Consider the following 22,798-nt stretch of genomic DNA (forward strand, 5'->3'; position numbering starts at 1 on the left):
ACCTTTTAAATTAGCCTATCTTCTTCCCAGAGGTCTAATCTACACACAAATATTCATTTTTATCTATACTATAAAATGATAGCGTTTGTTTGTATGTTCGGGATAAACTCCGGAACTACTGAACCAATTTCGAAAATTCTTTCACCAATACAAAGCCACATTCTTTGTGAGTGTCATTGGCTAATTTAAAAAGGGAAGTGATCACCCCGGTAGGTGCTCAAACAGGAATTTTGAGATTTACGATAGAAATTTGATCACGTATTGGCAGTGAATAATTATAATCGTTAATTACTCCACTAAAACGCAATATTTTTGAAAATCTCAAATCCAAATTTCATATTGCACGGTGAAAATATGAGAAGAACTTCTATTCCAAATTTCAAGTCCGTACGTTGAGTAGTTTTTGAGATACAGCGATCAGTGAGTCAGTGGTATTTGGATTTTATATGTATAGATAACTAATTATTGACTATTATTATCGGACTTTATTTATGCCTAAAACCTGCTCCGTGATATCCTCTTTCATTTAAAAAAAAACGCATGGCAATTGGATAAGAAGTTTCGAAGCCAAACCGTAACAAAGATTTCCTATTTTGCTTGATTTCAGTTTTATATATATAGATATTTAATAAAAATTATAAAATATAAAATTATTTGTATTTATGATAATTGTGAGTAAAAAAAATATAATAAGTGCATATTTAAGTACCATTATAGGCACATAATAAGTGCATGCATATTTTGTCCTTTCAAATGCAATAATTTCTGAGCCCTATACCTCACTACCACTGTCCATTACTGATCACTGGTCAGTTTGCTGTAGATTTTTGCATTAGTAAGTTAGTAAGTAGTAACCCAATCTGTCTTTTTTTTCAATAAGACTACATTGTTTTGCAGAATTTTTTACCATTATTAGATTCTGAGCGAAGCGATGAATGTATTGATTTTACAATGTAAGTGATTTTTTTTTGTTCTGTCATCATCTTTTAGGACAGTAAAAGTGCTTGGATTTTCTTCAACAGTAACTGTTCTGATAGGAAAGTGAATCTAGTTGGTACTTTGGGGGGGTCAAAAGTAAAAATTTCCCAGTAACGACGTGAAAAACAAAAGAAAAATTAATGAAAAACGGGAATTTTTACACAAAATCTGTTTTCGAGAAAATCGATTTTGGTTTTTGGTGCAACTCTAAACAAATGACCGTAGGGACATGAAATTTTGACTGAATGTTTATATTAGCATTTTCTATACACCATAAAATTTTGAAAATATTTTGATTTTTTTTGAGCTGTTTACGGACATTGTCAGTTTTCAATTTTTTTAGTTTTTTTTTCTATAAAAATTTTTTTGTTGGATAAAAAAAGAGTGAAAATTGAATATAAGGCTCCTGATATATCGTTCTAATAGCAGTTGAAAAATATTAAAAATACATAGGCACAATTTTTTTTTATAGGCAATTAAAATTCAAATTTTGACAACATTTATCAAATTTATAATTTATTAATTATTTTGTAGTTAAAAATGTTTAACTTTTATGGGCTTATGAGTTATGGCTAAGGATTGAAAATTTAAAACAAGGTTCCACGTAAATAGGTTATATATAAATTACTTTATTCACAATAATATCATCAAATATACTTGGTTATATCATAGGCTGACTGACCATTTTCGCTCAGAATCGTTTTTCTTATACAATGATATTATATCATTGAATTCAAATTTAACACCATCCATTACAGTGACCCACTTGTAACCTACTGTACAGCAGAGCGACATCCACTTATCTACCTTTTTTTTATTTTTGTGTCCGTCATCACCTTTTAGGACAGTAAAAGTGATTGTATTTTCTTCAACAGTAACTTTTTTGATAGGAAAGTGAATCTAGTTGGTACTTTGTGGGGGGTCAAAAGAAAAATTAAGGAAAAACGGGAATTTTGGTGTAACTCTAAAACAAATTACCGTAGGGACATGAAATTTTGACTGAATGTTTATAATTGAATTTCTTTACACCATAACATTTTCCAAATATCTTGACTTATTTTGAGCTGTTTACGGACATTGTCAATTTCCATTTTTTTTCTATTAATATCAATAAAATTTTATCTGTTGAGTAAAAAAGCTTGAAAATTTAATAGAAGGTTCCTAGGTTATTGTTTCAAAGGCAGATGAAAAAAATTAAAAATCCTTAGTCAGTTTTTATTTATGAGCATTTAAAGTTCAAATTTTGACAAAATACGGAAAAATCACGAAAATTAGCAAATTATTTAGAGTTGAGAATTCATTAAAATTTTTCTTTTTAAATCTAAGATTTGAAAATATAAACAAGATTATCCATAAGTTAGTCTACCTTTATCAAAAAAAAAATGTCTACAAGAAAGTCAAATTAAATTTTTATGAGCGTTTGAAATTCATATTTTCACAACATTTGATATTCACTCGTTTTGTTGTAATTAAAAAACGAATGACTGTAGATACTTGAAAATTTCACTGAATGTTTGTATTAGCATTTTCTAGACACGATAAAATTTTGAAAATAATTTGACTCTTTTTGAGCTGTTTACGGACATAGTCAGCTTTCAATTTTTTTTCTATAAATATCAAATTAATTTTATTTGTTGGGTAAAAGAGCGTGAAAATAATATAAGATTCCTGATATATCATTCTAATAGCAGTTGAAAAATATTAAAAATACATACGCTTGATTTTTTTTTTTATAAGCATTTAAAGTTAAAATGTTGACAACATTTATCAAATTTATAATTTAATAATTTATTTTGTAGTTAAAAATTTATAAAATGTTCAACTTTTGTAGATAAGGATTGTCAATTTAAAATAAGGTTCCACGTAAGTAAGTAAATATATAAATTACTTTATTCACAATAATATCATCAATTAATATACTTAGTAATATCATAAGCTGACAGACCGTTTCGCTCAGAATCGTTTTTCTTATACAATGATATTATATCATTGAATTCAAATTTAACACCATCCATTACAGTGACCCACTTGTAACCTACTGTACAGCGGAGCTACATCCACTTACCCACCTTTTTATTTTTATGTGTGTCATCAATCATCACCTTTTAGGTCAGTAAAAATGCTTGGATTTTCTTCAACAGTAACTTTTCTGATATGAAAGTGAATCTAGTTGGTACTTTGAAAGGGTTAAAAGTAAAAAATTCTCAGTAGTTTTCAAAAGCGATAAACCAAAAAAAATTTAAGGAAAAACGGAAATTTTGACGCAAACTGTTTCCAACATTTTCCAAATATTCCGACTTATTTTGAGCTGTTTGCGGACATTTTTTTTTTCTATATATATATATCAATTAAATTTTATTTGTTTAGTAAAAAAGCGTGAAAATAATATAGGCTCCTGATATATCATTCTAATAGCAGTTGAAAAATATTAAAGATACATAGGCACAATTTTTTTTTATAAGCATTTAAAGTTCGAATTTTAATAAAATTTATCAAATTTAAAATTTAATAACTATTTTCAATTTTGTAGTTAAAAATTTATAAAATGTTCAACTTTTATAGCTAAGGATTGAAAATTTAAAACAAGGTTCCACGTAAACAGGTTACATTATATAAATTACTTTATTCACAATAATATCAAATATACTTGGTAATATCATAGGCTGACTGACCTTTTTCGCTCAGAAATCCGAATCGTTTTTCTTATACAATGATATTATATCATTGAATTCAAATTTAACACCATCCATTACAGTGACCCACACAAACCTACTGTACAGCAGAGCACTATCCACTTACCCGCCTTTTTTTAATGATAAATATTTATAATAACAGTACAATTTAAAAACTACATAATAAGCATTTTTTTTCATAAAATATGGTTCAAATATTATTTGAAATTTGGTTTTTTTATATACATAATATTGTTTTACAAATATATGAATTAAAGGATATAATATAATTCATTTAAACTCAAGAAGTTTCTACTATTAGGTGAGAGCAACAATCACTTTATGGATACTCATACTCATAGTAGGTAGAGGATTTTATTGTACATTCATATTTTTATTGGAATGAGATATTTTAAATTTAATAAAAACCGATATGTTAAAAAGGTAATGAAAATCTAAAATTAGTATTTTTTAACGACGACTAAATATTCTAATCCTGGCATTAATAACATACATCAAACACGGGTATGTAGGTAAAACCCAAATTTGCTATGGTACTTGTAAGAAATTTAGGCATACATTATAATAAAGTCAAAGTATAATAATATGTTAATAATCTAGACAATAAAATAAAAATTATCTTCTTAATATAATGTAATAGAGTTAATGTATCTGATTTAAAGAAAAAAAACTAATACCAACTTGTTTAAATCATAAAAAAATCACTTATATGAATAGTTAAACACAAACTTCTATTATTATATAACTAAAAATTATTTAGCTATTAATAAACCTATTATAAAAATGAGATATCAATTAATATTTATTTCACTAATGTATATTTCAATGGAACTTATGGTATGAATAGTACTTATAATTTCAAGGCAATCCTCGTATAATTGAAATGGTCGTTTCACATTAGTAAACAATAGCTTAATAAATGAATATAAATAATTTAAATTCTCATAATCATCTTCTGATTTTCCTGACTTTATAAATTCCACAAACTTTTCACACTCCGATGATACAATATCTGCCATATTAGAGTTCAGAATATTTCTAAAAACATATAATAATCAAACAATCATAATATTTATACACAAAACAAAACTATAAAATTTAAGTACATAACATACAGTGTAGAAAGACGATTAGGTATATAATGACATATTGGCCAATTCTTTATGCAAGGCTGGCAATGGCATTTAAAGTAAAACAGTTTGTTGCAAATATCTTGCCTTAATTCTTTGGTGTGTCCTCGAAAGATTATTCCATAAGTACCGCACAACTAGTTACAAATACAACAAATACATAAAGTATTAATTTAACAACTAACTAAATAAATATAAATGTAATAGATATTTTAACAAAAATGTTGATATAGTCACAAAAGAGAATGTTTTGACATAGGCACCTAACATATTTCTGTTTTATTTAAAACATATCAGGTAACATGTGTTTACAGATATGTGCACTACCAGAAGCCTATACAAAAATAGTACTATATAATGGCAAATTTGTACTATCATATTGTTTCTATAATCTATATAATATTTTACAAGCAAGCGTTTTATGACGCACAAAAATAAAGAAAATGACGAGATACCGCAATTCATTGCTTCAATCATCATCAAACTAATAAACACTGATACCATGATACCACTACTACCAAATGTGGAATAGGGAAAATATAAAATTTGAACCATTAAGCGTATACATTTAAATAGTTTATCCTCGCTAATACGTAAAACTAATTTACAAATTGTATGTTTTGGTGTAAGAATTCATTATGCACCTTTATAGAGGACAAATACACTGCTCTCTTGTACATTATTATTACATGACAGTTTTATGGCATTTTTAGGTTATGAATTATATTTTCTGTTATGTTATAAATATCTATTATAGTGCAGCCACGATTCACGAACAGTGGCATGTGACCACCATGATCCTAGTGAAATCGTCTCAAGTGTTCTTAAAAAGCCATCAACTAAAAAAATTTAATTTTAAATTGTATTATATTTTTATTGTACCTATTATATATATAGAAAAGAAATAGATTATAATATCATTAGACTATAAATATGCTGATAACTGTAATTTTATAATGTTTATATGTTATGCTGAATATGTAATTAGCACGGAATACTACATATCAACGTTATAATGTCTCTCAATTCTCATTTGATAAACAATGGTATTTATCACTTTTAGAATAGTCCTTTAACCCAGTGTCACAGAAAAATATAAAAATATACCAATTCCTTTGAATCTAAAATTTGTCCATTGTTATTATTGTAATACACGTACACCTTAAAGTATCATAATTTGACAGAGAAACATAAAATAATAATAATAAAAATATCTATATAATTACCTGAGATCCTTTGGGAATTGGTTGAATTGCTTTCATAACTCTTATTCTATCAGATAATTCTCCACTTCGTTTTATATTTGGATCACAAGAATGGTTGAACAAGGAAATAGTTGGATACAAAGTTAATGCTATTGTAAGAGTAAGTTGGTGTTTTCCTTGAAAAGATATAGTAGGGGCATTGATGTTTAACTTTCTACAATTTAAATCTAAAATAATGAGAATACGCACCAAGGAAGCCCCCACAGAACCTATATAACATTCTGGAATTTTGAAGCCACTTAAAATCAAACAATGCAACATATCAACAGCAATACAATTAAAAAAAAACAAGACATCTATTGAAATTTTGTTTTCACTACTATCTAAAGAATAAGCCGTTAAAAAATTATCAGACTTATATTGACCAGTCTCATCAAAACCCCTTGTTTGAGGATCAATTTTAGATTTGGAAAAGTTATCAACTATCAAACAATATTTTTTTAAACCCATTTTCAAATAGTCTTTTAAAAACCACTTCATAGCAAGTTCATTCATTCTTGTTATTCCTGGTGTTGATTTGATGAAATTCATAATTGGACATTCCAAATAGTGTCCATCTATGTTAGCTTTATTCATACAGTCTTTATTGCAGTAATAAACCTGATCAAAGTATACAAACATATTAACACATTTTCTATCCCATAATATTACATTTTAAGAACATAATAATAGGTATGCATAGTAGAAATGTAGTTTTTCATTTAAGACGTATTGGCTGATAAATCAATAAAAATCATCAGGTTGTTTGTAAAATTATGTAGGTAGTCAGAAATCAGAATTGTTAAAATTGTTTCAGGTTTAGACTAATTAGTAATTTTGTTTTAAAAATTAATAAATTACCAAATAGAAATAATACCTATGTAGGTACCTATATTGACTTTATATAATGCATACCTCATATTATAACTTCTTATGATGATAAAAAAAAAACATACCAATAAACATTTTGGACAGGGAATAAGAGCAAAGTCTAACTTCAGGCAACCACTATAATAACAAACATCTGTATGATCTGAAATAGGCCCACAAATGTAAGGTTCGTCTATGGCCACAACATCACCTAAAAATGAAAAAGCAAAGTTAACATAAAGATAGGTATGGATAACATAATGTCATCGCACATAACTATTGTTCATTAAAACGGTATTTTTTTTTATTTACCTAATAAATAAAATTATTCTCCTAGACTTACTCAGGAATACTCATTTTTATATATTTTTATTGTAACATTTGTCAAGTTCCAAAATATTAGTAAAAAAGTCTGAAGGGAAAAAAGAACATTGCTTAATTATAAAAAAATCTAAAATATCCGAAAATTGTTTATTTGAGCTAAGTATTAATGGTGACAGTCAACAGGGCTTTACATAAAAATAACAGTTTGTTTAGTATGAGAGCCACCTGGTTCTGATGAACAAATTCTTTGCATTATTTCTATCACTTACTTATCACTGAAGCAAATTTGAAATTACCTATTGGTTTTGTGATAATTTATTTTTTTATGTTCTAAACATTTTTTACAACTACTTAGGTACCTATATGTTACTTATAAGAGTAATAAAAAATGAAGTAATTATTTTTAGCATTGGTTATTGTTAATTTATCACAATAACAACTAAAAAACAAATTATTTTATAATATATAATATGTAATACGGTATATTCTTATTAGGTATGTAAAACGTCAGTCAATATCTCAAAATTGTTTAATGTCAAATTCAATTGAAATCCCCTTGAAATAATAAACATTACAATAAAATACTTATAAAACTCGATATCTCAAACGTTTTTCTGTGTCCCTTGAGTTTTGACATAACAAGTTTACTGTGTTGTGTGGGTAATTTATAATATACCTAATACAGGGCCAGATTCGTTTGGCAAACTACCGAGAAAATCTCCGCAGGCCGCTTAAGTTTGGGCCAGTCGTGTGAGTGAAAATAGAATCATGATTAAAATATAATTAGCCGCCTATAAGCTCGTAACAATTTTAAACGTAATTTTGGGCCAGATAATATGTTAATGGGCTGCTTAGAAGAGAAAATCTAGATGGGCTGATACATAACAATCCGGCATTGACCTAGGTAATGTACCTATATTATAATATTAGGTAGGCAGCAGGTACCTATGTAATTTATAATGAAATATTTTATTTCTAAAACTTTTTTACAATTTTCTGTCAATAATAGCTATAATTGTCACTTACCGGGGTTAATGTCGCGGGTGGCATAAACACCTCGTCCCATATTCTTGGACATTCTCAGTTCTACAAAGGCCGATAGTGCTGGAATATTTTCGTTTCTTCCGCCAACCAGCTGCTCATCGGCGCGAGGTACTTTCATCGTCTTTTTATGCTCAGTAAACACTTCCTTGCATTCGGTCGCGGCCTTTTCGATCGCCTCCCGGAACTTGCTTTTCTTCTCCTCAGACATGTCCACCTCATCCAGTCGCGTCAGGCACACGGCGTAGCTCTGCATCGCCCGTTCGACCAAGCCCAACATGCGTTCAGCGTTCCCAGCCCGCTCGTACAGCTTGTACGCGAGCCTGGACGGATAATTGAATTCCATGGCCCAGCGCGCGTCTTTTAGGCTAAGCTTGTACAGGCCCAAGTGGAAGTACGCGGCCGACCGGTTGGCCAGCGCGAGCGCGTAGCACTCGGTGTTCGGATCGGTGCCCATCAAACATTTGGTGTACGTGTGGGCGGCCTTTTCGTACTGCTTGGCCTTAAATAACTCGTTGCCTTGTTGACGGAGGTTCGTCGACACGTTGGGAAGATCATACTCCATGCCGATGTCCAACGTCTGGTCTAGCATTTTGTGTTTGAGAAGCAGGTCACGCGTGAACACGAAACGGCTGTTGGGCGATTTCAGCTTGGATAAGTCCACGTAAACGTCGCCTAGCACGTTAGCCATCAGCAGCCGATTGGAGTAGTGCAAAAAGTTGTCATACTCCATGTCGGATACGTTAATTTGTTATTCGTTCTATCTATATAGATTTCGATTTGAGTCGTGCGCACAAAATCGCGTTACCACTCACCGCGAGATGACACACCGTCAAACTGGAATACAATTTACAAATTACAAAACACAATATAAATTGTTGATATATGTCGATTACGGATTAACGGACAATATGAATTCCGGAATTGCCAACGTAAATCGCGCGCGTAGAATTGTATTTTTTTTTACTATTAAAGTACAATTAAAGATATCTGGGCAAAAAACATCGAAGTTTTTGTTCGATATATCGATTTTTAATTTTCCGTGTATCGCAAAAAATTGTTTTACTCATGATTGAACGCTTAAATTTAACGCTTTGAAATAATTAAAACATTTAAAACATTTTTTTAATAAACATCGAAAAACATGGAGGTTTTTTCCAAGAATCCGATACATTTTAACAATCGATCTCTTAAATATCGAACATCGATATTCAAAATATTTTGCCCATCTCTACAGTATAAACTATAAATAGATAGTTAGCGGTTTTTCCGTCAGACATTTTCATTTAATTTACTAAAATATAATATTATAAGGTATGAATATTTATAATCAATTGGCAATCCGACAATGGTATAATATACTTTATATTTAAATATTATACATTATTTATTTGTCTTAAATTACATTTTCAAAGCTTACATATATATATTATTAAATATTATTAATACCGTAGCCGGTTAAGTTGAGTTATTATTATTTGTTTATTATCATATTTGTATATAATAATACATTTTAGACGTTTCAATTACCCACGAATAATATTTTTAAAATAGGTATATAAATTACAAGTTACAACGAATTATGTGGCCGAACTGGTTTGTACAAGGTTAGGGTTGGTCTGCCGAGAGATGTCCGAACTGGTGAGGTTTACATGGCTGGTGGTAGATGGGTTGCTTGAGTGTTGATAGTAGTTGGTTTGGGTGAGGTTCTTGAGTTTGGAGTTTCTTGATCGCAACAGAGTTTTGTGTTTGATGCATCCCTTATAGTTTGCAGGGTGTGCTTCAGTGCCGCAACTACCACCAGGGCAAGCAGGGCAAAGCCCTGCCAGAGGGCCCAAATTAATTTTTCAAAGGGGGCCCATAATGGGTGGATCCTATTATTATTTTTCCGGGTTTTTGATTTTGTAAAAATGTATTTTGAATTGAAATATTTTAAATATTAAATATTAAGGAGTTCATAATCGATAAGTAATAATGCGGTAAACATAGACCTTATGCTTAAATAATAATTTAGATTTTAGGCACAAACTATGAAAAGTCTGTGGTATAAGTATAAGGTCTTTGGCGGCAAATCAATTTCACAGATTTATTCTGTGATAAAAGATTAATGATGAAAAAATCACCGATCATCTTGGCGTTGGCTACACTGAATACTCAGTTTGTCTTATAAACCAAAGCATTATTCTGTGACCAAAGTAAGCACCACTAAAGTGCAAAATAAAAATAGAATAAAAATATCTCTTTTGTTTACATTTAGGTACCTACATACAAAATAATAATTCACCAATTATCTTCCGAACTAACCTTTATGGCTTATGCCTCTATGTGTTTTAAATTATTTCAAATTTATAATCACCAAGTTACTACTAGGTACTTTTAATTTTCACTTTTCATTGAATAGTTTGCATTGCTAATAAAAAAATACTTTTATTAATCATTGCTGTTAATACTTTAATACTTGACTTATAAGTTATTTTAATCATATTTACAATGTCAAAATATCTCAGTGGTTCAGCAAAAAGGAAAATGAGAATAAAAAAAGATGAAGAAATAAAGAAGTTGAGAGGTTCATTAAATATGTTTGTAGTAAAAAACAATTTGGATAATGCTGGTAAGTGGTAAATATATATTATTAAATACTGGGTGGTTGTTAAAATTCCTGAAGTTAAGATTTTCTTAAGACGAAGGTCGTTTACTAAAAACTTAGTTTACTATTTACACATTTACCTAGTAATAACATTACATTCTGCATACAACTGTAAATAATATGATGTGAATATGTGATATTTTTTTAAATATTTTAGTTGACAAGTGTGCCAAAAATGTAATTATTAAAACAAATAAAAATACTGATGTGGAATCGTCTGGGACTTGTGATGATACTGAGCCAGACATATTTGATAATCAAGGTAGGAACCTAAATTAAACTTTTCAAAATTATTAAAATTTAAAAATGTAAACTATACAAAAAACTATGAGGATAAACACATCATATTCAATAGGTAGAATAATTTATAATTATGTTGATATTTATTACTTAGTGATTTAAGTATAGTTTTAGCATACTTTTTTTGTTTATAATTTGCAATTTCCATTTGTTGTTTAATTTATTATATTGATATACCTATGTAGGTGCCTAAACTATAGTTGTTCACTTCTTCATAATATTATCATTATAAATTGTTATGAACATTTTAGTTTATTGTATTTTATAAAGTGATTTTTTTGCTTTTAGTCGATAACTTTTCCACCAACTTAATTAGTAAAATAAATGAAAATACTGATTTGGAATCGTCTGTGACTTGTGATGATACTGAGCCAGACATATTTGATAAACCAGGTAGGAACCTAAATTAAACTTTTCAAAATTATTAAAATGTAAAAATGTAAACTAGGTGAAAATGAAAATAATGAAGTAGAATCGTCTGACACTTGTGATGTTACTGAGTCAGGCATATTTGATAAACCAGGTAGGTAAAATATATTTCTCAAAATACCTATAGTTTTCTTAAAACTTAAACTAAACTGAATAAATTAATAATCATAATAATTACATCTATTTCAATTGATATTAAATGTAAAAAGATATTCATATAGCTGTTAAACAGTTTTGATATTCATTACCTATCTTATAATATGTATAGTAAATTTTGTTTTATTTATAGGTTTAGATTTAACAAATGATTATCCAACTGACCGTGGACATTTTAAAGAGTTTGATACTGTAAAATCTGATTTGAAGAGAAGTATTTTATTGCATGGACCATGTAAACCAACCAACATAGAATTTCCCTATAGCCCTGATGGAAAAGGCATCCTTAGACGTTTTTCAGCACAGTTTTATCACAAAACTACAAATACAGGACTATGTATACCCAGAATATGGTTATGCTATTCAGTCATTTTAGATTGTGCATACTGTGAAGTATGTTGGCTTTTCGCTGATAGGCAAAATAGAAATTTTAAAATAAATTGGATATTAGGAATTAATGATTGGCACCATATTGGAGAAAAAATTGGAGCACATGAAATTTCTCAACAACATATTCAAGCCACTGAAGTCCGAGTACGCTGGTTAAAAAACGAAACTATAGACAAACATATGGAAGATAAAATTATTAAAGAAGCTAGTTTTTGGAGAAATGTTTTAATTAGATTAGTCAAAATTATTTTATTTTTAACTGCGGGGAATACTGCTCTCCGAGGAAACGAAAACAGTAAAACTAAAATAAATAATACAGAAGGAAACTTTATCAGGACTGTAAGGCTAATGGCAGATTTTGATCCTGTTTTAAATAATCTATTGAATAATGAAAATAATAAAATAAAATACCTGAGTTGGAAAATTCAAAATGAATTAATTCATTTATTATCCTCAGAAGTATTAAATATATTAGCAAACGAAGTAAAAAGATCTAAATATTATTCAATAATAGTAGATTCGACACAAGATATAACAAAAATTGATCAATTGAGTGTTATACTGCGTTATGTTGTTTTAAACTATGAAACAAAATCATTTGAAGTAAAAGAATCTTTTTTTGGGTTTTTTGAATTAGAGAACCATGGCTCAAAGGATTATGAAAATCTTATTTATGATGTGTTGAAAAAGTACAATTTAGACATCCAAAATTGTCGTGGCCAGGGTTATGATGGTGCAGCAGTAATGAGTGGAGCTTATTCAGGAGTGCAACAAAGAATATCTTCTACCGTGTCGAATGCACATTATGTACATTGCTGCGCACATAACCTTAACTTGGTGATTTGTGATGCAGCCAAATCGACGCAAGTTGCAACTAACTTTTTTACAACATTACAAACTATATTCAATTTTTTTAGTTCTAGTTGTCCTAGATGGGCATCACTTGCATTTGGTGATGACACTGCCAAAACAATTAGACTTAAAGTATTAAAAAAAGTTTGTCCTACTCGCTGGGAGGCTAGGCATTCATCAGTATCAGCATTAAAACAAAGGTATATAGAAGTTATAAAATCATTAACATATATGAGTTTATCAAGTAGTAAAGTAGATGAAAAACATATGGCAATTTCAATTAAAAAAAAAATAGAATCTTTTGAATTTTTACTTATGTTATGTTTGTGGGAACGAGTATTGCGTCCTTTGCATGGTATCTCTAAACTTTTGCAGAAGCAAGACATTGACCTCCAGAAAGCATTAGATAGATTGACTGATGCCTATACTTGTATGCAGCAACTAAGGAATGACTATTGTAGTGTAGTTGAAAATGCAAGCAACCTGGCAATTAAATGGGGTATTCCAACTGATGACAAAGTGGTTCGCCAAAAAAAAGCAAGGTTGTTTTTTGATGAAGTAGATGGTGACAGACGAATGAATATCACACAAGATAATTTTAAAATAAAAGTATTTTTACCAGTTGTTGACACAATAATATGTCAACTTAAAGATCGATTTAAAGGTTTACATAACGTTTGTAGTATTTTCAATTTTTTGAAACCTCAAACACTTTTAGGACCAGATGAAATTACTATTAAAGGATCATATGACTTTATTCAAATGTATCAATCAGATATAAGTTCTGATTTAACAAGTCAACTGCTATCAATCAAAGAAATTATAAAAAATAAAAATTTGAATAGTATCCAAGCACTGGCCTCATTTATTCTCGAAAACGACTTTGCTACAAGTTACTCTGATGTATTAGGAGCATGTATAATTTATTTGACATTGCCAGTAACGGTTGCAACAGCAGAAAGGTCTTTTTCAAAACTTAAAATAATAAAAAGCTATTTAAGGAATTCAACTGGACAAGAACGACTGTCCAATATTTCAGTTTTAAATATCGAACAGCGTCGTACAAAAGAAATTGATATGGACAAAATATTAACAAATTTTTCAAATATGAAAGCAAGAAAAATGAAATTTGATTAAGTATGAATTAATATATTGTTAAGTTTATTAAAATTATTTAAATATATAACATAAAATATATAAATACAGATATCATTTCCACAGAAACATAGAATACAATAGTTTTACAAAATAATAATCATTTATCATACCTTTTAATTTTATCAAAAAAAAAAATTTCTAGCAGCATTTTATATTATTATGTACCCTCTATAGTTGTAGGGCCCGAAATTTAATTTTGCCCTGGGGCCCTAAATTACTAAGTTGCGGCACTGGTGTGCTTCCCCACAGAGAGTGCAGGATGCCGGTGTGTCCTTTGATTTTTCACAGAGTTCAGAGGGGTGACTTTGGCCGCAGCGGACACAACGAGGATCGCGATTGCAATAAGTTTTGGTGTGGCCGTAGTCCTGGCATCTAAACTGGGGAAGGTCCTTCCGGGAGTGAGGCTCTTCAACTTTAATTTTGGTGTAGCAAAGTGAGGTAAGTTTGAAGATATTTGGGTTAGAAGTTAGTTCATCCTTAATGGAATTTGTGTCCGTCGTTGAGTGAAGATTTCTTATTACAACCCGATAGGGCTTATCAGCTTTGACTTGGTAAGTAAAATACTCGAATTTGTTTTCGTTTAGCAGATGTATAATAAGGCGATAAAATTCGATTTTGGTCGTAGTGAGTTTATTAGGTGTTTGGTAGACGATTTGCATTCGAAACCGTTTTCGCCCGTGGTGATCGATAGTAAGGATTTGCAAAAATCGTTAAAATCGACTGGTGTAGTGATGAAGATAGGTGGCGGAGTTGTAGGAGAAAGTTCATTTGTTTGTTCAGCCGTATCCATGGGGTCGGGGGTAACCACTTCACTGAGTGCTTCATAGCGATTTGGCGTGGAGAATTTGGAGGTGTTAGTTTCAGAGATTTTTGGCTCTTTGGATTTTGGAGAAAGACCTGGCGAACGAGACCGTTTTATGAACAATGCACCCGGTTTAATAATTACTCACGTTCGCAGTAGAACGATTATTATATTAGCTTCTCACTAAAAAAAATTGTTTTGCATAAAATGGCCTCATCAAGAATATATAATATGCCCCCCCCCCCTCATATTATGACCGTAGATCGGCTCTGATAATTATGAATGTATGTCGTATGGACAACATGTAAACAGACTATAAACTTTGCTTAATTAAGTTAAGTTAAATTCTAATAATTAATACAACCTACATTATGAAGTTATAGAGATTAAAAATGTACAAACGTTTCATAATAATATGTAATTATGTTAATAAAAAATTAAACAGTAGAATATTTTATTGGACTATACTTTGAATAAACTATCTATAGTCTATGAATAAACCACTGCATTATTCCTTTCACAGCTTTACCACTTTTAAGCATAAAGTAAATGCCCAGCTATTATATATTGTATAATATTTATATAGGTACGTATATTACTAAAAAATTACCAAGGTTTGCATTTTTATACGAGTAAGTATCAATGACGTACAATAGTACATATTATATTTTATTGCTAGGTACCTGCAGGTACGTCGAGATATTAAACTATAATATGCATGAATGTTTATTAATACACCTAATATATTAGTATGCGTTTATTCTTTTGTGCTGTACACATATTTATAATGACATTATTTAATAATACTAATAATTATTTTTAAAGGCAGAATTGACTGTTGTCTGTTGACGACAGTCTTGACATGTATAATATTATACAATTATATTGGTAATTGGTATACCCGGCGTATTTTCGGGTAGTTATTATTTCGACGAAGCACTTATTTTTATTTCAGTCTGTATTTTATAACGTGACAAACTGACGAATGGAGAGTTCTAAATCTAAAACATAATGGTAATGTAAAGACGACGTGCATGATAGTACAATATTATTTGGAATTCCATACGTTTATCGATAGTCTGCGGCCAGGCCAGCCGGTGGCGACGACGATATTTATGTTTACTTCATTGCAGTTTCTTATTATAGTAAGTTGTTTCGCCGTTAAGTGTTTACTCTGTTGCCCGTCGATTACGACATTCGTACTAACTGCTAATAATTATTTCCGTCGCATCTTTTTTCATGTGCATAAATGCATAATACACTTATTAGTTATTAGTATATTCAATATTTAAATTTCAACCGTGATTTCGCTGTGGTGGTGAAAACTGTTCGTGTTTGTATCGTGTTAGATCATTCAAGTATTCAACATCATAATATTATATATTATTTTTACTACTATAAAAAAAAAAAACCATGACGTGGTCAGTGGTTCATTTTATGCTGGACGAAGTTGTACCGGAGCATTGGTGTGTTAAAAAGGGCTATTGCGCCTGGCCGAACACATAAAAAAAAGTGATCTAAAAAATGCTGTAATTAATAGAATTAAGCCCAAAAAAAAACATTCAATTTATATAAAGCACAGACTTTGGCTTATAATATTGGTAAGTTAAATATATTAATATTGAATTATCTACTATATTATAAAATTATGTTAGGTATGTAATTTATTTTAATTTAATGTGATTCTAGATGACTTTCAAGTTGCCCAAAAAAAATGCATAGTTGCAAAATCTAAATCAGACCTTTCCTCGTCTGAGGAGACTGCAAAAACCAGAAAACAACGAAAACAAAAAGTTATGAAGGTATAATATTCTGATTCTGAAGGTATAATATAATTTACTATGTATATATTTACTATATATTATGTAGGTATAGTATTTTACAATATTGCTGTTTGCTTGAACTTAACTGATCTGACATTTCCTTTGCCTTATTGTGGGAAAAATTACCTGGTTAGTGGTCCCAGGGCTAAAAACTAGAACACAGATAATGTTTGTATCTTATAGTCTCTTATAGGTATTTAATTTTACTTGTATCTACACTTATAAAGTCATAACTCATAAGTATAACTATAGGATAACATTTTTTTTATTGGGGGGAGGGGGGATTATATAATTTCAATTTATTGTCATTTATTGTTAAATTGGTAATAATATCTGTTTTAATATTAAAGTTTTAGTTGTTAAATTTGAGAAATAGTCGTGTAGCAATAAGCCTACTTGTTCTTGACCAATTCTTTATTTCATGTAATCCAATGATGTATCCAATTTATTTAAAATATTTTGTTTGAATAATTATTATCCATAACATACCTGTCAAGAGGATACTATGCATTCATAAATTGACTCTGCTTATACAATGTACCTACGATATTGCAAATTTTTGTTCACTAGTTTGAATAGTGTTCTGTTAGTTTTGATATCAGAGTGAATTTGCCTATAATTAAACTTTTAGGTAAGAGCATCATCTGTACTTAAGTATTGGCTTTTATTTAATATTTTATACTTCACATACCAATTATATTTCTTGAAAATGAAAATATAAAAAAAATCAGCAACTCTATAGCACAGATAATATTCTTACCTAAAAGTATAATGATAGGTCAATTAACTCTAATATCAAAATTAACAGCACACTATTGAAACTTTTGAAAGAAAAATTGACAAGTCGTACGTGTGTGAGACTGAGACAAAAACGCATGGGTGCTCCACTTAAGAGGACGCCACACCCGCATATGTTGTCTCTGTCTTACACACTGATAACATAGCAAATTTACGCTCAGCAGTTCACGTTTTATGCTGTTAGCTTAACAATTAGAGTAATCGACCTATTATTAAACTTGATGGTAAGAACATTATCTGTGTTTTGTTGGAAGTTTTTTTACAATAATTTAGTTTTTAAGTGAGTTATGCGTGTATAAGAAATGTAAATATTAAAAATAAATAAATTAAATTAGTAAAACTTAAGTAGACAGTTATAAATACTATAGTTTCAATTTATAAATAATATTGACTATATTAACTGATGTATAGAAATATGTATATTTAGGTATACCTACTTTATTTTTCAAATTAGAGAAAATTAGTTATATAATTTATTATTAAGTCAAGTTTTGTAATATAATTCTGTTAATTATAACATACTCAGGAGGTACTGCAGAAGAGTGAAAACTAATTTATTTTTCATAATATGGTTAATGCAAATTACATAATTCAATATGATTTATTTCAGATGATGAAGTTAAAAAGTCAAATGAGAAAAAACTCACAATTTCTACAGATCTTGGATGGTCTCCATTAAAACGCTCCGTTGTTGAATCTTCATATGGTAAATATTTCATCATCGTTAAAAATAATGTAAGTATACCTATTATACCTATCCATTATTATTTATTTATATGTTTTTAGCACATATTACATCAACTCCAGTTAATCAAACAACCAACCAATTTATCTCAGATATTAAAAGTTTGAATTCAAAATCTAAATACTACCATAATGATAATGGTAATAGTGTTCCTTTGAAAGATGATGTTATTGTCCAGACTAATCATTCTAGTAATTATATAAATATCTATACAATATATTTCTATTGCATACATTATTAACATTAATTAATTATTTTAAATAGTCAATACTCCTTTCACTACTAAAACAACTGTATCTCCTCAAAATACTGTCGATAATTATAATAGTTGTTTAAACAGTAATATCATTGCTAAAGGAGATAGCCCACATTTATCATTTGGTAATCTATATACATTTAACTACTTATACATTTTTTTTTATTTAAAATTTTAAAACCTATATCTTTACCTTTTTTGTTTTCCAAGTATTTTCTTAAGGTGTTATTATTTATATATATAATATATAAATATATTTTTTTTTTGAAGCTAAAAGAAGTTTATTTTCCGACTTGGATAAATCTCAAAACCCTGGTATAATTGATAGTCCAATAAAGATTTCTAAAAGAACATTATCTGGTGCGTTTTGATTAATTACATAATTTGGTAGTTATATTTATTTTGTTCAATATTTTAACTTTATAACCCTCCGCACGTTAAGATCATGACCAGTCGCACATTCAAAATAACTTTGTCCACCGTACCGCTCGTTGTTGCAACCACTCCCACTTTTATAATATACGGAACACTCGCGTGATAACAGAGTCGTGCACATGTTTATAAAACAATAGATCTCCTTCACCACGCTGGTTAGTTGTAGAATTATTTTATGGGGAACCAATCATAAACCGGCCGTGCGTAAGGGACACAAAACGGTCCGCTGCCCGTTCATGAACTTAACGTGCGGTGGGTATAGTTACTTAACAATATTAACACATATATTATACTCATAGAGAAATGTGCATACTGTAAACTGTTTTAATACAAGTAATCTTAAACGACTTAAACTTAAGATCGTCATGAAAAAAAAATTGTATTTTATAATACCCGCGTTACCCCTATCCGCATATTTAAAATATACTATTTTCTGAGTTCTAGTAAAGAACTTTTTAATATCTAAAAAGTATAAATAGTTTAAATTAATACATTTATATCATATTATTACTACATTTTGTATTCAATAAATTATTTTTAATTTTAATTTTAATTTTTAGAAAACAATTGTTCAATGGTATACAATATCATGAATAGCCCATCTACATCTAATGAACAAACTGTTCAAAAAGGTAATACAACTGAATGCATATCATTAGAAAATACATTATAACTTAAGGGTAGTTTAACGATACCTACTTACTTAAAATTATAATGCCTTCAATAAATTAAGTTTAATACATTAGGATGTATGCTATCTTTATTACTGATTGTTAAAATTAATTTGTAATTTTGAATATGCTTTTAGTTGACAATTGTGTAATCATCAAAACTACTGAAAGTAAATCATTAAACTCAAAACAACAAAAAAGTCTCCATAAAGGTAATTATTAGTACTAATAATAAATATAGACACTATATTATATGTATACCTATATGTATAGGTACCTTCAATTATATTATTCCAATCATACTAGTATTGTATATTACATATTATTATACTTCAAAAATATTGGTTAATATATTATATATCATGATTGATTTAATTATAATATATATTATTAAGCATTCTCAATTCACCCACCCACCATAAAAATTAAATACTAGGGATACCGCTTTAGCAAAGTTACTAATTAGGCGCAAACCAATATATATTATTATCTTATTTAATTTTTTTTGTTTTATAAATAGATGATCAGTATGCAAAATTGTTAAATTTGATGGTAACAATAAAATACAAATTAAGATCAATGCAGGAAAAATTGGACATCATGATTCAGCGAGATGAGGAAACCAACTTGACAAAAACTAAGGATTTGAGTATATATGACACTGGTGATATAGATAATAAATTACCAATCAAAACTCAGGAACAGTTGGAAGAAATAGAAAATGATTTGTCTAAAAATAAACATTATCGGTGTCAGATGGTAAAGATTTTTAAGAATTTCATACGTGTATGAACTGTTATTAAATAAGTTATATATTTTTATTGTCATAGATTAAACGTTTATCATCTGTGGGAGGAAAGTCAATAAAAATTATGGCAAAAAGAATAATGGCTATATTATTTATACTAGAAATATTATGTGAATTTTCATATAGTGGTCGTGGTAACAAAAAACTACCATTTGAGAAATTGCTTCTAAATAAAATTATTTTTGGTAAGTTAAACTTAAATAACAATATAGTAATTTTGATTTTGTATTAATTAATTAATTTTTAGAATTTTAATTTTTTAGATTCTGTCCTTACAATCAAAAAATTTGCCAATGCTGATAACGCAGCTAATGAAATTGATCAGGTTATTAAGTACGTTCTTATTCAAACTTCATTTAAAATTAAAGATAAGGCAGGAAAATAATTTTTATAATCATCCTAAATATATTATTATAGTGTACAGAATTTCTTAATATAATAATTTCTGTATACTTATTAATACTGATATTATAATTTTAAATGAAATTTTAAAAACAATAGGTATTAGGTAAACGTTATAAATAACAATCATAATATTCACTATACCTATTTGAAAGATTAATTACTTAACAAATGTATAACATAAACGTTAAATTCTTTTTTATATTAATAACTACGCTAAGTATAAAATCATTTACATAACCAGTTATTTACATTGTGTTAACGTTTACCTATGATCTGAAGTCTAAACCTAGGAAACGAGCTAGTAACCGACTTGATGTTATAACCTTGTTTACCCGTATTCGTAAACGGTACTGCCATATAGGCGTGGTACGGGACGCGAGGTCGGCTACTCGGCTAGTTTACTTTAATAGTTTTCTGTCATGGGTGTCATGGCGTCATAGAACATTTTGTTGTTAAACCTCTACGGCTTATTGCTCAACGTGTTTTCTTAACTCGCTTCGATAATCGACGCCAGTGAATCACGTACCTACTCTATAAATTGTTATTCGTGTACTCACATTGTTAGTTGTTATAATAGTGCGTACTGATGTCGGTAATTTGGAATTCAATGCATTTAATTTTAATATAATCGTTTGATTGACATTTACTTTTGTTTACAATATTCAATATGACGTGGTCGGTTATTCACTTATTTAAAGATAATGGAGTAGAGGTAGTACCTAGCATATGGTTTAAAGATGATACATGTGCTTGGCCTAAGACCCATGTGAAACGTTTTATTTAAAACCAATGTATACCAAATACTAGAGGGTTCAAAGCTAGGGCATTGTCTACAAATATTTGTAAGCTTATATTTTTTTTACAAAATAATAACTACATTGTATAATAATATAACCTATAATTATTTTGATATACATTTTAGAATCGTTTCTTGTTGCTCGAACGAAATGCAAAAAATAATTGATCACTTCGGATTTATCATCTACTGAAGATGACAATTATTCTAAAATAAAAAATACAAATAATGGAAAAAAATCAAAATCTGGTAATAATTGCAGTAATAACAAAAAAACGGGATATGGCGCTGACTTAATCAGTAAGATTAAGAATTTAATTAATATTGGAAAAAAATTGTATTATTAATAGTACTTTATACAATTATTAACTTATGTTTATAAAATGTGTATTATTTTTATTTTATTTTTGTAGACATTGAAACTGATAGCGATGACAATAATTATGAATTACCAGCTTATGATTCTGGTAAGTAAATAATATATATAATTATAATAACTATACCTACCTAAAATTTATTGTACTTCAAAATTGATAAAAATCTTTTTTGTAGGTGATAATAATTCCAGTACAAATAACATTAATTGTCTGTCTAAGAAATGTAAGTTTTCAATGATTTATTAATATAGTATATTTAATTTTATGTTCTCTATATTCATTTCTAATGAAACATATTTTTTTACAGCTTGTGTTGATTATATGCTTGTAAAATCACCATCAAAAACTCCAGTTTTTGAATCTAGTATGCACCTACCTATAATATATTAAATATATTATAATACTATTTTATTCTAATCATGTTTTTGGGGGAATTATGTAATATACTTGTAGAATATTAGTTACTTGAATAATTTCATTATAGTTGTCCAAACTGTTTCACAAAAAAAAATTTTAATTATATTTCCGTTTACAGTTGATGATAATTTCTGCATGGTGAAAAATGTGTCACCTTATAGAAGAAATAAACATTTTGTACTTTCTCCTAATAATTTGGCAAGAGCAGAAAAAAACAAAAAGAGAAATATATCTGAATCTCCTAGAAAAGTAT

General features: G+C 28.8%; 3 protein-coding genes across 6 annotated transcripts; 2 read left to right on the forward strand and 1 right to left on the reverse strand.

The window, feature by feature from the left end:
- Window positions 1-3,763: 3,763 nt before the first annotated feature.
- Window positions 3,764-9,029, reverse strand: LOC132948626 (SET and MYND domain-containing protein 4-like). Its single transcript, XM_061019175.1, has 5 exons — window positions 8,266-9,029; window positions 7,002-7,126; window positions 6,028-6,666; window positions 4,787-4,938; window positions 3,764-4,709 (listed from the first exon to the last, which is right to left on the reverse strand). The coding sequence occupies exons 1-5, from the start codon at window positions 9,011-9,013 to the stop codon at window positions 4,463-4,465; spliced, it is 1,911 nt and encodes a 636-aa protein (XP_060875158.1). The 5' UTR covers window positions 9,014-9,029; the 3' UTR covers window positions 3,764-4,462.
- A 1,044-nt stretch (window positions 9,030-10,073) lies between these two features.
- Window positions 10,074-14,500, forward strand: LOC132948846 (zinc finger MYM-type protein 1-like). Its single transcript, XM_061019506.1, has 5 exons — window positions 10,074-10,891; window positions 11,085-11,189; window positions 11,516-11,620; window positions 11,676-11,750; window positions 11,946-14,500. The coding sequence occupies exons 1-5, from the start codon at window positions 10,771-10,773 to the stop codon at window positions 14,189-14,191; spliced, it is 2,652 nt and encodes an 883-aa protein (XP_060875489.1). The 5' UTR covers window positions 10,074-10,770; the 3' UTR covers window positions 14,192-14,500.
- Window positions 14,501-15,806: 1,306 nt separating this feature from the next.
- On the forward strand, window positions 15,807-22,351 carry LOC132949246 (uncharacterized). 4 transcript variants are annotated; one of them, XM_061020029.1, is made up of 14 exons: window positions 15,807-16,615; window positions 16,704-16,816; window positions 18,246-18,341; window positions 18,422-18,571; window positions 18,645-18,761; window positions 18,907-19,023; window positions 19,632-19,703; window positions 19,880-19,954; window positions 20,263-20,501; window positions 20,573-20,735; window positions 20,814-20,883; window positions 21,878-22,051; window positions 22,165-22,218; window positions 22,304-22,351. In XM_061020029.1, exons 7-12 carry the CDS (start codon window positions 19,646-19,648, stop codon window positions 21,942-21,944), a joined length of 672 nt encoding a protein of 223 aa, XP_060876012.1. In that variant the 5' UTR covers window positions 15,807-16,615; window positions 16,704-16,816; window positions 18,246-18,341; window positions 18,422-18,571; window positions 18,645-18,761; window positions 18,907-19,023; window positions 19,632-19,645; the 3' UTR covers window positions 21,945-22,051; window positions 22,165-22,218; window positions 22,304-22,351. The 4 variants fall into 4 exon arrangements, with proteins under 4 accessions (XP_060876012.1, XP_060876013.1, XP_060876011.1 ...); XM_061020028.1 differs by having other exon boundaries at window positions 15,808-16,615; window positions 18,907-18,996; XM_061020030.1 differs by lacking the exons at window positions 18,645-18,761; window positions 18,907-19,023.
- The last annotated feature ends 447 nt before the right edge of the window (window positions 22,352-22,798 follow it).

This window comes from Metopolophium dirhodum, chromosome 7 (assembly GCF_019925205.1).
Source record: "Metopolophium dirhodum isolate CAU chromosome 7, ASM1992520v1, whole genome shotgun sequence".
Classification (NCBI taxonomy): Eukaryota; Metazoa; Arthropoda; class Insecta; order Hemiptera; family Aphididae; genus Metopolophium; species Metopolophium dirhodum.